Below are 14,672 nucleotides of genomic sequence, written 5' to 3'. Positions count from 1 at the left end.
CCCCCGCCCCAGCAGACATGTGGTCTGCAAGGGCTGGCCGGGCCCCAGCTGCTGTCCACTTGGACAAACACTGCCCTCCAGCATTGGGTGTGCGGCCGTGAGCTGCGCTGTGGTGGGAGAGTCCTGCGCCAGGGGCCGGCAGCCTGAACTCCAGGCAGGCTCTGCACTGAGAGGCTCTGTGGCTTTGGGCACGTGACTTTGGTTTGTTGAGCCTCAGTTTCCCCACCTGCAAAAGGAGGAGATGGCTTAGCATCTCTAACCTCTGTGGTTCTGAGAATCTCCTGTCTCCCTGAGTCCCCCACACCCTCTCATCCCTGGGAGGAGTTGAGCACAGAGTAGGCTCCTGGAGCCCTCATCAAAGCGTGTAGTCAAGGAAAGCAGCCCAGAGACAGTGGGGGGACCTAGCGTCGGTGCACGGGCCCTCCCATGGGCTCTGTCCAGGGGGCACAGGAGGCAGGGCCGCACCCTGCCCTTCTCCCACGTACTCACGGACCCCCGTCTCCCCATGTCTGAATTTGACTGTCCTCCAAACTCAGCCCAACCCACTTCCTCCAGGAAGGCTGCCCCTTCTTCCAGAGCAATCTCGCATTTCCCGGAGCTCTTTTCTCAGAGCTCCGATCCCCTTCCTGACCCTGAACGCTGGCCTGTGTCAGGCTGGTGTTGGTGCATTACTGCCCAGCGCTGCACCCAGCAGGGTCAGAACATGAATGAATGAATGGGCAGGAGTCTTCACCACTGTTCGTTCACTCAGTGCTGTTGTTTATTTGCTCAACAAACCCGGCTGAGCTCGTGCCATGTGCCGGGCTCCAGACTGGGGACTGGGGCGGAACACCAAGAAGACCTGGCCCCTGCCCTTGTAGGGCTCTCGTCCAGGGGTGGGGGAAGAAGCACAGCAGGATGCGATGGGAGCGCGTGGTCCTGCCTGCAGAGGAGTGTGAGCCCAGGGCAGGGGGCTTCCCAGAGGAGGAGATGGGCACTGGACTCAAAGGAGGCAGAACAGTTTAGCAGACAGGAAAGGGGGTGAAGGCGCGGCCAAGGTGTTCCAGGCAGGGAGCGGGGCACGGGAAAAGGCACCGAGGCGTGAGCATATGGCACACGGGCCCACTCCACCGGCCCGGAGGTTGAAATGAGATGACACGCGGAAAGGACATGGCAGTGTGGGGAGAGGACGTGCTCAGCCCGTGGCGGTTGCCCTCAGCATCGTGGCGTATTGAGGCGGCTGCACACAGCTGGATTTCGCTGTAGGTGGGGCGGGAGTGTGACGGGAGGGTGGTGGTTTGGGAGGTAAATCCAGAGAGGTCGGCAGGGCTCCGTCATAAAGCACCCCCAGGCCAGACTAAGCAGTGACGACTTTTCATCCTCTAGGTCAGAAGTTGGCAAACTTTTTCTGTAAAGGGCCTGGTAGTCAATATTGTAGGCTTTGCAGGCCGTGTGGTCTCTGTTGCAATATCAGGTATGCCGTAACAGCGTGAAGGCAGCTGCAGACAGCACAGAAACGAGTGGGTGAGGTGGGTTCCAGCTCAACTTCCTTTACTGAAACACGCGGCAGGGAGGGTCTGGCCCACCCAGCCCCAGGTGCCAGGAGGCCTTGAACTCTTGTGAGCAGCTAGCCCTGATCAGGCTTGCGGTTTGGGGAACAGACTGGGGCAGAGGTCCTGGTGAGAGAGGACGGTGGCCTGGGCTGGGGGAGGGGGCGGAGGGGGAATGGTGGGGGACACTGGTGGAAAGGGGGCCCCAGCTCTGGGGCTTCGGGCACAGGTGGCCCTCCAACCTCCACACCGTCTTCTGTCTCCTGCAGGTTCCCCGTACTATTACAGCGCCGCGGCCCGGGGGGCTGCCCCGCCTGCAGCCGCCACTGCCTATGACCGCCACTGACCCTCGGAGCTGGGCGGCGCCACGCACTTAAGACATGTCACTGAGGGTGATAGCCTCCCACCCCCTCTGGAGACAGCCAGAGGGGCCCAATGAGGCTGTCCCCCAGCAACCCCCCACTCGCCTGAAACTCCTTCCCCCTTTTCCTGCCAGGACTCTGGGGTTCTATGGGGGAGCTGTAGGACTTCTAGACACCTGTCCATTTCTGAGTCAATCAATGAGCTTCTCCCAACGGCAACTGGGTGTCCACAAAGCAACAGACTGTTCTGCAGACAACTGCAGCCCCAGCTCAGCCTGCCAGTCCCCCAGCTGTCTGACCATCCGTCTGTCTTCCTGCCCCAGGCCTGGGAAGGAGAGCTTGCTTTTGCTGCTTTGGCAGCACCATGTAAATACCTGCTTGCTTTTCTATGGGCCCAAGGGTCCAGCTGAGCAGACTGCCCACCGTGATGCACCCTGCGCTCCCAATGCTCACAGGACATCTCAGACCTGTGTGCAGAGCGCCCCTCAGTCCTGGGTGCCACCTCTTTAATGTCTCGAGTAGGAGTCTCATTGGGCTGATGATGCTCCAAGGCCCCCCAAGACCCCTCCCCAAGAGAAACACACTTTGGGAAGACACCCTGGCTTCCTGCCTCCGCTTCCCTGGGCCCAATGCAGTGCGAGCAGCGCTTTTCCACGTCCAAGGACTCAAAGAACTGTTGGGGAGATTCCTCAGCCATGGTCCTCAAGTAAGGTGTCGTCCAAGATGCTGACTGCGTTGCAGACTCTGGACGTTAGGGCTAGACGGGACCCAGGAGACCATGGTCCGGGTAGGCCTGAGGCTCTCTTGACCCCCAGCCCCTGGAACCGCTGGCCTGAACTGGGCTGTTTGCTGAGGTGTACCCAGGCTCAGTTCACATTGAACACCCACCGTGGACACTTCTCCACCCTCCAGGACGCCAGCAAGTGGATTCTGGGCAAGCTTGTCCCTGCCATGTAGACCATGGCTAATGGAAAGGACTTTCCCTGCACCAAGGACAGCAAACAGCTACAGCAGTCCGCCCGGACTTCCCGAGCAGCCCCTCGCGTCCTCGTGGAGCTTAGCATGTTGCTGGGAGCAGAGAGTCGGGGTCGGGGCGGATTCCGGACCTCGTGTGGTGGGTATCCACCTGTGGATGCAAGGGGGCCATGATGCTCAGGGCCATGGCCAAGGGGCCCATGGGAGGGGAAGCTTGGAGGGGGAGCTTGGAGAACTCGCTGTGGGCTGGAGTGGTCAGAAAAAGCCACCTGCGGGGATACTGGGGACAGAGGAAGGCCTTCTGGGAGAGGGGCAGGATGGGCAGTGAGGATCTGGTGTGTGAACTGGCGGGGGGAGTTTGAGATGGGGGTGCCAGGGGCCACCATCTCTTTGCCTGGGGCCTCAACTCCTCACAGAGTCTCTCTTGCCAACTTGGAACAGCCACGTGGAGCCCCCGTCCAAGTCTGGGCTGAACTGTAGCGATGACAGTGGACTTGGCCATTTCATGTAATGGTGTCCCCAGTGTCTGCATGTCACCAAGTCGGCAAAGAACTAGGGCAGAGAGAGCCCCCATTTGAGGTTATTGGGCCCGAGAGGTCTTGTCCTGGCTGTACCTCTGCCTTACTGTGGGACCTCAGACAAGACCCTTCACCTCTCTGAGCCTCAGCTGCCTTGGTCCAGCAGGTCACCTGCAGGGTCACCCAACAGCTCTCCCCTTCCCCTCCTCTCTCCCAGGATGTGGGGCTGTGATAGGTCGTCTGGGACAGGCCCTCCACTGCTGAGCGAGCATATAGAGGTGGGCTCCTGATCCTGCTAATATTCAGACCAAGTGGAAAACAAGAACACCCAGAGGGGTGGGAACTAGCCTGGAGGAAGACCTAGTCCAGCTCCCTCAGGGGAAACTGAGGCCCAGCATGGGGAAGCCCTGGACCATTCAGGGAGACAGAGCAGACCTCTTCTGGCCACCACTGAGTGTTTTCCCCCCAACACCCTACAAGGTGGTGGGACAGAAGAGGAAACTGAGGCTCAGCAAGGTGGAGTCCCCAGGCAGTGACTGGCAGAGGTGGGGCTGGGATGCAACCCCCTGACCCCTGGCAGCTGGTGATCCTCCCATCCCTGGAGAGGGAAGTTGACGGTGAGGGCAGTGGGAGACGGTTCTGGGCCCACTGCCCCAGATGGGGTGTCCTGGGCTGTTAGAACCGCTGAGGGCGCCCAGTCACCCAGGGCAGAGGTGGAGACAGTCAGCGCACCCACCCCCATGGAGCCTGCTGGGCAAAGATGGGAAGTGGCTGGGGCCAGAGCCCACCTCTGGGAGCCCAGAGGAACTGGCTCCGGCCTCCACCTGCCAGGCCGGGTAGGAGAAGGTGTGACACCTGGCACCCCCCACCCCGCAGTCCCTCCCCCTGCAGGAAGTACTGGGGTCGCAGGTCTGCTGCTCAGGGCTCTTGGCCTCTTGCACCCACATCCTTGGGTCCTGCTGGGACCTGGTCAGCCTTCCCTGGACCAGCTGCCTGCGGCCACACCGTTCTCCCTCGGCAAAGCCTGCCCAGCCCCAGGTACCACTCTGCCCCTCCTGTTCTTCTTGCTGTCCCCGGCCAGGCTCCCTCCACGCCTCTCCTCTCCCTGAGGCTCTGCTGGTCCTCAGGTTGCATTTGTATTGATTAGACACCCACTCGATTCCTGGGCTGCCAGGAAGAAGCACAAGAGCACACAGATGCACACACGTGTTCTCACACATGGACCTGCTCTCGCCAACTGCATCCCCCGCTGCCCGGCGGGGCGGCCTGGGAGCTTGGAGAGGAAGGTCCAGAGGACACCAGCCGTTGAGTAGGTGCTGGAGAATTCTGAGCGGAAAACAAGGCCAGGGCTTTCACCAGCATCGGGGTGGGAGGCCCGGGGTGTTCCTCATGGGCCTTCAGCCCCGGGTTCCAGCTCTGACTTTTTGAAAAGGACATTGTGGATTTTGTGGACAATTTTCATACCATTAGTCTAGCTCCAACCTGAAAAATCTGATGACATGTCAAATCTGACACCCTTCCTGAGGCGCCTTAGTCAGGCTTTGCCCTTTTATAACAGACCTTTGTACGGGGCTCTGCAGTCCCCCGACATCCACTGGGGCAAAGGTCACAGGGCCCATCCTACAGATGGGAAGATTGAGATCGGGGCTCACAGGACAAGGTAGAGGTGAAGTGAACTCTCAGATCTCCAGGCCCTGTTCTCTCTCCACGGGATCAGCCCCTGTCCTGGAAGTGTACGGCTTAGGACACCCTCCAGTCCCCTAGCAGCGCCCAGACCCGTAATGAGGAAGGAAGGAGCAGCAGCTGGAGCTGGCCTAACAGAGGGGCCTCAGGGGTGGTGGCTTTGCTGGTCCAACCTGGTCCCCAGTAACACCAGAATCTGCAGGGCCTTTGGCGACTTCACGGCAGCGCTTCTGAGGTGTCATGCAGACTCCTTCCCCGCTGTGCCCTGAGGCTCAGAGGGCTCGGAGCCTGTCCAAGGCCACACCACAGCCCTGACAGGGCCTGGGCGCGGGCCCAGTTCTGACTGCAGGGCCCAGGGATCCAGTGTCATAAGATGCCCGCTCGCTCTTCTGTATCCTTCCTGCTGTGGCTCAGACTCCAGGCCTGGCTGTGACAATACGCAGGCGTCCCCGAGTAGGGCCATCAGGGTCCACAGGCCTGGGGAACACAGATGACAATCCCAGGCTGGGCAGGTGGAGCAGCTGTGCCCCTCGGGCAGGGTGGCAGCATGAGTGGCGGGACCCAAGACACGCGGAGAGTGCTTGCCCCGTCCAACGGCGCTCCAGTGAAAGCTTTTAACATGCTCTTCAGCCCAAAAATATGTCTGTGGCCAGATTCCACGCACTGGCCACCAGCTTCGGAGCCAGTCTTCCCAGTGACCCCCTTCTTCTTCACCTCCTTGCCCTTCATTGCAGATTTGGGGGAGATGGGAGCCCAGAGAGATGAGAGAGGCGCTTCAGGCTGTCCGGCCTGTCGTGTCAGGAACAGGCTCCCGGCCCTGCCCCTCCCTCCTCCCAGGCTCTTGCAGGCTGGGCTTTGAAGGAGGCGGGGAGAACGTTGGGGGAGGGAGTGGGGGGACTGTTGGCTTTGAGGGGAGGTCCATGCTGCTGGGCCTCTCACATGAGCGGGGAAGAGCCCCAGGTGTGGCCACAGGGCACTGAGGGGTGAAATCCCTTTATGAGAAGTCATGTCCCAGAGCAACTGCCCTGCCTTTGACAGCTCCTGGCACCAGTAGCCTCCTTCTGGATGACATTTCAGTTAGAATTTAGCTCCAGGCCATAGGGAGTAAATCTTAAAAACAAACCAAGCACTCCTGACCAATACCTGGAAACAAGATATGTCTGAGACACAGCTGCACCGAGAGTAGAGAAAACTGCAGGCCCCTGGACGGGCCAGGCCCAGGCTGGAGTGGGTGGATCCCACAGTTCTCTGGACTGGACCAGCTCCCGGGGGCCCTGCTAAGAGGCCGGCTCTGCAGCCTTGGCCTTGTCACCCATCTAGGAGCCTGCCTCTGGTGGTTTCCAGGCACGCACGCCAGTGCTCCTGGAGAATTTATTCCTTTAGTTCTTGTGGCCTGAGAGAGGTCCAAGGCAAATGCAGTTCTTAAAAGGGAACAAAATACATTATTGGCAAGTTGGACAGTCAGGCCACGACTCCTGGCCCACCTCCTGGAGCCCCTTCTGCGCCTGGTCCCCTAACGTCCCGCACCTCACAATTCCCTCCTGCGTATGCGTGATGGAGCCACAGTGTTGATCCTCCCTTCCCCACTGTCAGCGCACGGCTGCGCCTCCAGCGTGGAGGCCGGTCCCCAGGGGCCACTGCCGGGTCTGGAAGCGAGTCCCTTGCCGCCCGCTCCCCTGACGAGGGGCAGCTTTTCTCACACGGCTGCTTGCTGGGAGCAGGCAGACCCCAGTCTTTCTTTCATTCACTGTAATTTTATGGCACTGGGGTTCCATTCCTGGATCCTACCCCCCGGATCTCAGGGGACCTCAGGGTCACATCTCTGCCATTCTAGAGTTTCACCCCGTGTTCCCAGGGGTCCTGTTGAGCTGTCTCCACGTTGAGGGTAAAGGTAACCACCGTTCGGTAGGTTTGGAGAGTCTTCTTCCCACGTCTCAGACGCCCGAGCAGCACATGGAGAAAACGCAGCTGTTCGTCTGTTTCTTGAGGGAATCGCACATTCGACAGTGGACTTGGTCAGTAGTGTGATTGGCCTGTGGGCGGGAGAAAGAGGGCCGGGTGCTCCCTTTCAGCTCTGGGCAGCTCTGGGCATGGCACAGGGACGGAAGCATGTAGACCAGCAGGTAGAGGGACAACCCGGGAGTAGGGCGCCCCCACCCCGACTCTGAGGCCCGGCTGTAGAGGCCAAGCTGTGGCCTCCCCCACCCCAACCCCAGACCCACCCAATCCTGTGACTCTGGCTGCGGGGCCACCCTCGTCCCCAAAATTGCCACGCTTGTGGCCACGTCCCTCATCTTCTCCAAAAGCGCCATTAAGAACAAGTGATTTTGGATGATGGATTTTTGATTTACAAACGGTGCATTTCCCTTGGAGTGGAACAGAAAGGAAACCATTTAATGGCTCCCTTATTTTCAAGCATGAATACATTTTAATGAAACTATTTTATTGTATTTGAGGAAATGGAGAGTTGAATATTCCAGCCAATCAATAGCCAATTAATTGCTATACAGCTAAAAAGAAAATAAATAAGTCCTGAGTCTATTTGAAATGCCCTGCAAAGCTCCGAGCCTCCAAATCTGGCCTTCCCCTCCCTACGTGCACACGTGAGTGTGTACATGCACACACATGCACACACGCACACTCCTGCACCTCAGACATACTTGAAACTCAGAGAAAGCGCTGAGTCTCCTCATGCCGATTCTTGCCTGCTCTCCTGGCCTGTGGTCGGAGAAGGTGAGCAGACCTGGCAGCAGCCTGTGCTGGGCTCAGGAAGAGGCAGGCCGGTGCCTGGCCCCCAGCGGCTGGCACAATGTGGGGTAGTGGGCAGTGAGGGCCCCACTTCTCGGCCCCAGCGGCTGGGCCTCCAAGCTCGGGCCCAGGGTGGAAATCTGACTCGGGTTTGCCCCGACTCTCGCTGGAAGATGCTGCCCTGGTTTTTCACCCTCTAGTGGCCTTTGGACATTGAGTGTTTGTAGAAATGCAGATTACATTGCAAATGGAACTCTTTGCCAGGAAGACACATGGATTTTGCTTTCCGTTCTTTGAGACGGTTGACTTTGTCTTAGGGACTGACCTTCCAGCATCAAAGAAATACATATCTACTGTATTCGCCAAAGTTTCTGATGCCTGCATAGACGCTTACTTGTAAAAAAAAAAGTACAAAAAAAACAACAACAAAAAAAACAACCACAATTGAATTGCCTTTGAAAGTGGGAGATGATCTGTCTCCAACAGGTTGAAAAAAAAAATGCTTCTTAAAAGTGTATGTTTTGTATTCTTTTTTTCTAGTAGGAAATAACTGACTTGAAATATTGGTGATTTTTTTCTTAGTGACGTGTGTTGCTTTTGTGTGTAATAATATTTGAATGTAATTACAGCAGTGCCAATTTGCCAAAGATGTTGGACATATTTTTCTTTTGTTGGGAGGAGGGCAGGGGCTGGGGGTGGGACAGGGGAGAAAACGGGTGGGATTTTGGTTTAATTTTTAACTTTTTTTTTCTTGTCAAACCTGGAATTTGTGGCTTTATTCTAAGTTAAATGGTTGACTGCAACAATTTTATTTTAGATTAGTCGGAGGAACTTGCAATAAGATTGGCGTAGTTTCAATATCTGTGTCTTTTCATGAGTGACTGTTACCTGTGAAGAATTGATTTTATGTAACCTTTATGTGAGATAATTATTTGTAAATATTTGCCATAATTTTATTGGTTCCTAAAAATAAAAGTAATTTTTTAAGTTCAGAAAAATAACTTGATCTCGTTTGTTTTTATAACTTCATAGATGGTCTTTGACAACTTTGACAAAGCCACATGGGGTTGTGGGGAATTTTATTGGCTCTTTTGATGAAATCGGGGTCAGAACGAGTCTGTGCAGCTAGAATGAGGTGCTGCAGCATTAGACTGTGGCCTGGGTCGGGGGGGGGCGCGGGGGACAGGATCCCTGCTCTCGAGAAATTCCAGGCCCACCGCCAGCCAGCTTGGCAGGGTGGAGCAATGGTGAGCCCCTGCTCCTGGCTCGGGTACTCACTGCCTGGGGAACTTTGGCCAAATTCTGTAACCTCAACTTCCTTAAGGCTCCAAAATGGTCAGTAACACCACCTCGTTCATTCATTCAACAAATAGTGGTTGAACGTCTACTCTGTCCCCAGTGCTGGGGACACAGCCATGCACAGTGCTAACAAGGACCCTACCAACAGGAAGCTCACCACTTGGGCGTCCTGTGAGGACTAAGTTCACATATGTTGAATGTGTGCTCAGTAATGGTGTGTGCATACCCACGTGCTGTTAAGCTCTATCCAGGCTGGATCTGAAAGCTGCTTGGAATCTAAAATATCTGGGTGCTCCCACATGCCTCTAACATGCAGACAGAGCTCAGGAGACCCCGTCTTTGGGCTCCAAAACCATAGGCCATATCTGGCCAGAGCCCAGAGCCCAGCAATCCAGTCCTTCTGTGGGAGATGCCCTGTCCCTAGGCCTTCAGAGCTGAGCACTCGGGCTGCACTGGAGCCCTGAAGTAGCTCTCCATCAGGGCCAGGGCAGCTGCAGACCCGAGCCCTGCCCCTGCTGGGCGGTGTCAGTCTGAAGGGCAGGCAGGGACCGCAGCGGCCCTTGGCACAGTGTGTGCGACGCAGTAATTGCCAGAGATGGAGTGGGTAAGTGACCGCGTGGGCTGCGGCTCATTCATATTTAATAAAGCCGGCTGCACGGCCTCCATTCATTTCGGCAATGGATGGTGACTGAAGGTGATCCCTGAGGGAGAAGATGCTGCTGCACGGAGCACTGGCCCAGCTCCTTTCTTCCCCACGCACGACTCAGAGGCACAAACTTCAGAGAGAAAAGCCAGCATTTGGGAACTGAAGGTTGGACCCCAAACCTCCGGGAACTGGTGAGGCAGAGCAGGCGCTTCCTCCACTGCCTCCGCAGCCCTGGTCCCTGGTTCTCCGGGGACAGAGGCCCCCTCCTGCCCTCCTCCGTGTGGGGCACCACTGTCTGCAGGAACCGGGGCAGGTGCAGCCCCACTTGACAGCGGAATGGAGGCCATGGGCAAGGCCTCCCGTAAGGAGGGCACACGCCAACCCTGAACACACTCGGGCTGCCTGCCCGGCACCTGTGCCCTCAGCCACCGTCGCAGAGAGGCAGAGAGGGTGCCTGAGGTCTGCTGTGTAAGGCTGAAGCCTTCAGCCCTTTTGTTCCTCAAACTCCCCTGGAGCCAGGCCCCCTGCTAGTGCTGGGTGCAGAGGACCTGTGGGGGATAGGCTGCACCGGGGCTGTGAAATAGGCAGAGGGAGGTCTCGGCTCCAGCCCTGGATGGCCAGTTTGCTGATGTAAGCAGTCTCTTAATTCTGGAAGCCTTGGTTCCTTCATCTGTACAATGGGTATAAACCATATAACATTTACTTTGAAGATGTTGTGAGGAATAAATGTTATGCATTGTGTGAAAGTTTTTCCAAATGACACGTGAGTTTTGCCAAGATATTTTCTCTGCTGTAAGGAAGTCAAAATTCTACATCCAAAGGTGAAAATCTAATTGGAACCTCCTCCAAGCCAGGCTCAGCGCTCGGTGCCGGAGTTGCTATAGATGGAATGTTCGTGGCCCCCTAAAAGTCATGTATTGAAACTTAATCCCCAACACAATGGTATTAGGAGGTGGGACCTTTGGGAGATGCTTCGGTCATGAGGGTGGAGCCCTCACGATGGGATTAGTGCCCTTCTAAGAAGAGGCCCCAGAGAGCTCCCTCATCCCCTCCCCCATGTGAGGACATAGGAAGCAGGCCCTCACCAGACACTGTATCTGCTGGTGCCCCCATCTTGGACTTCCCAGCCTCCAGAACTGTGAGAAATAAATGTTTGTTGTTTAAGCCATCTTGTCTGTGGTATTTTTGTTATAGTAGCTTGGACCAATCAAGACAAGGGTGGAATGCAGAAATGAACCAAACGAGGAGCCTGCTGTCTGAGGCAGGTGATGTGCATATTGTAATTCCAGGCAACACATGCCCAGTGGTACCTATGAGGAGGGCAGACGAGGAGGTGTGGGCTCAGAGCAGGGATTCCATTTAGTTGGGGGAGGGGTGATCAGGGAAGGCTTCCTGGAAGAAGTGGCTTTTGAGCCAGCCCATGAAGAGTGAGCAGGATTCCAATAGGAAATTTTAGAGAAAGTAGGAGGCAAGGCATTCCAAGCAGAGGAAACAGAGTGCTCAAAGCCCCAGGGTGAGGAAAGGGGTGTGTTGGGAAGAGACACGAGACTCTTGCCTCCGAGTTAAGCAGGCACTGTGGCCCTCTCCCCAAGCCTACCTTCTGATTCTCTGTGGGTGTCACTGGGTCAAAAGTGAGGGCTAGCCTGGGCTCACGTCATTTCCTAGCAGATGGGGTTGCTCAAGGAGGAAGGGGCAGTGGCGTGTGCAAGCAGAGACTAAAGACCCTCCTTGGAGGCTGCAGAGGGTGTGGGAGAAGATGGATTTCCAGCCCCACAGGTCCAGCAGCCTCTGAACCTCCTGGCCAGCTGTGTGGGGATGGGGTAAGGGGGCTCTTCTGGCCGTCTTAGCGCTGCTGTGGCCTTCCCCTTGCATGCCCCAACAGTTGTCTCTAGGAGAGACACATGGTCTGCACAGCCCAAGGGGAAGGGGGTGGCCATCGCTGGGAGCAAGTCCAGAGGAATCCACAGGAGACACAGCATGGTGAGTTTGGACCACTGGGAGCGTTAGCACCCCAGGTGCTCATTTCTTTTGCTAATCTTTACGTCCTGATTTTTCTTCAATGAACATGCAGTATACACAATTTTAAAATAATTTAAAAAATGAATGTTGCTGTCTTGACTTGGTCCCACCGGCAGGCTGCGATGGGAGCCTTTGCAGTCCCCGCTCAGCCAGCTCTGAGGGCATCTACCAGAGAACCGCCTAGACTAGTTTGCTCGGGCTTCGTAACACATACCACAGAACGGGGCTTAAACAACAGAAATTTATTTTCTCTCAATTCTGGGAGCTAGAAGTCCAAGATCAAGGTGCTGGCAGAGTTGGTTTCTTCCGAGGCCTCTCTCCTTGGCGTGTAGGTGGCAGTTTTCTCCCTGTGTCCTCACACGGACTCCCTCTGGGAGTGTCTGTGTCCTGATCTCTTTTCACAAGAACACCAGTCATAGTGGATTCGGGCCCACCCTAATGATCTTGTTTTACCTTCATCACCTCTTTCAAGGCCCTCTCTCCAAACACAGTCACATCCTGAGGGGCTGGGGGTTAGGACTTCAACATACGAATTTTGAGGGGACACAATTCAGTCCACAACATCACTGAGAATAAAAAGACCCCCAGACCCGAGCCCAGCCTGGAGCAACTCCGCCTCGGCCTGCCCGGGGCCGTCTGCCTGTCTGTCCGATCCCCACACAAACCAGACGCTCTGTCCCCAGATCTCAGCTCCCCAGCACAGCTCCCAGGAAGAGCTTTACCTCACGTCTTCCCGTCAAATAAACCCTTGGTGGTTAAACAGTTACTTTAAAAATTTTTTAAATAAAACTAGTGGGGTTATAGATGCGTACATCTCAAACCTCCATATGGAATGTGACTTCGTGAGCTTAAAAAGATAGAAATGTCTCAAAGGAAAAGATAGAAATATTTTACTACTTAATTTTTTTTACATGCGGAAAAAGATTTAACAAAAAACAAAAGACAAGAAAAGACAAATAACTTGGAAAAATAAACCTACAAAATGTGAAGAGGTGCAGTGCACTTCATATATGAAAATTGTGTATGCAATTACACGAAGAAGGGCACCCTCCCCAAAGAGAGAAACAGGTAGAGGACGTGCACAGATCATTCACAAGTGAAGACACACTAAACATTTGTAAATGTCCAACCTGAGATTAAAAACAACATGATTCAACTTCACAAAGACCTTTTTTTTAAAATACCCAGTTGTGGTGGAGGGTGCGAGGAAATAGACCCTCTTCTCTGCGGCCGCTGAGCTGTCTGACCACGTGAGGCCAGAGCTGCTGTTACCCTCGGCCTGGGCACCACCCCAGGGACACCTGGAGGGGCAGGTGTGGGAAAGGAGCGCGGGGATCCCGCACCGGGGCCCACTCACTCCCAGGTCTGTGGTTTGTGCACGAGGCTGGCTGCCTGCAGTCACGGGAGGACGTTTACAGCCCAGGTCAACTGGGGAACCTGGCGTTTCAAGCCCAGAAGTGTCATCTGGAAGGGCACACCAGCAGCAGAGGTTCCCACATTACCCACAAACATGTAAATACCGCGACGGCTCGTAATGTAACCAGGAACATCACTTCCTGTTGTTTCCCCTTCAGTGATATTTTCTGCTTGGCTGAGTTTGCCTAGCACGCTGGAAAGGCCAACTCGTCAGTTCTTGTTGTTAATCAAGAGCAGTAATTGTCCCAGTTCAAAGCGTCCTGCCTTAGACTCTGCTGAACAGGACAAGTCCCAAAAATGCTAAGTCGTCGTTTCCATAAATGGGCCTTTTTAATAGGTAAGGCCCCTGAAGAGGGTTTGGAAAGAAAAACTTTCTGTGAAGGGGACTAAAACATAGTGTATACTTTCTAGAGCGTGGCAGACGCACTCCTGAAAGTCCTAGACGTTCGTAAAGTGTGGGCTATGTGGGCGCAGACTAATTTCCTCATTTCCTCTGAACTTGTGTATTGGTTAAGACGATGCCAGCTGATGCAACCAACATACCCCATAACTTCGCTGTCTTAACACAATAGAAGTCTGCTTTTCACTCACGTGACTGTTAAAAGTGGGCATTCCTGGTAGGCAGGCCGCCTTCTACACTGTGACTCAGGGACCCAGGCTCCTTTTATCCTTCAGCTCTGCCGTTATCACCATGTGGCCTCCAAGGTTATCTTGTTCGTCTGCATCAAGCCTGCGAAGAAGGAAAGAGCGTGGAGGATCATCCTTGGGAGGTTTCCACGGGCAGGGCTGGAAGTCACACACGTCATTTCCACTCACGGTCTATTGTCTGGAACCGGGTCCTGTGGCCTCACCCAACAGCAAGGGAGGCTGAGAAATGTAGTCCAGCTATGTGCTGAAGAACAAGAGGAAATGAGTCTGTAGACAGCTAGCCAGGCTGTATCTTCATGACATCTGTGGATCTCAGAGACTTTTAACCTCAGCTCCACTCAGTTCTCTCCTATCAACTCTGGGGCTGTGAAGGACGAATGGCCTGAAGCACAAGAATGGCGTGAGCGTGTCCTGCCCACCTCCCTGCTCTCACCTTTGCCCTACCCTCGGCTGAACTCAAGCGGACACCATGCTTGGAGAACAAGTGTATTTCTGGACTGGAAGAACCAAAGGAGTCCCATGGCTTGTCATCAGCAGCCCTGCTCCTGGTCCACTCTGACCTTCTGCCCTGCTTCTAAATGCAGGACTCTTTGGGTTGAGTTGTGAGCAATAATACCTATTAGCACTTACTGAGCACTAACTGTCTCCCAGGCACTGATGCCTAGTGTGCCTAGTGGAATTTTTCCTGTTGCCCCAGAATTACACAGCCAAGGCCCAAAATTGGAGCCAAAATTTCACAGAGTTGGGTCCAGTCACCTCCTGCAGTGCTGAGAGGTGACAATTCAGAGAATGGGCCTGACTGCCCAGTCAACACCCCCCATTCACCCCT

General features: G+C 55.1%; 1 protein-coding gene across 1 annotated transcript in view; it reads left to right on the top strand.

Moving 5' to 3' along the window:
• The window catches only part of PAX5 (paired box 5), a 192,188-nt gene extending 186,213 nt beyond the window's left edge, over window positions 1–5,975 (top strand). Inside the window, exon 10 of the mRNA XM_004423228.3 lies at window positions 1,799–5,975. Coding sequence (XP_004423285.1) covers window positions 1,799–1,875 — 77 coding nt within the window. The 3' untranslated portion in view covers window positions 1,876–5,975. The remainder of the gene's footprint in view (window positions 1–1,798) is intronic.
• The last annotated feature ends 8,697 nt before the right edge of the window (window positions 5,976–14,672 follow it).

This window comes from Ceratotherium simum, chromosome 29 (assembly GCF_057802395.1).
Source record: "Ceratotherium simum simum isolate JZ-2026a chromosome 29, ASM5780239v1, whole genome shotgun sequence".
NCBI classification, from domain to species: Eukaryota; Metazoa; Chordata; class Mammalia; order Perissodactyla; family Rhinocerotidae; genus Ceratotherium; species Ceratotherium simum.
The sequence above is the reverse complement of the archived record's forward strand: the minus strand, read 5'-3'. Positions and strand labels throughout refer to the sequence as shown.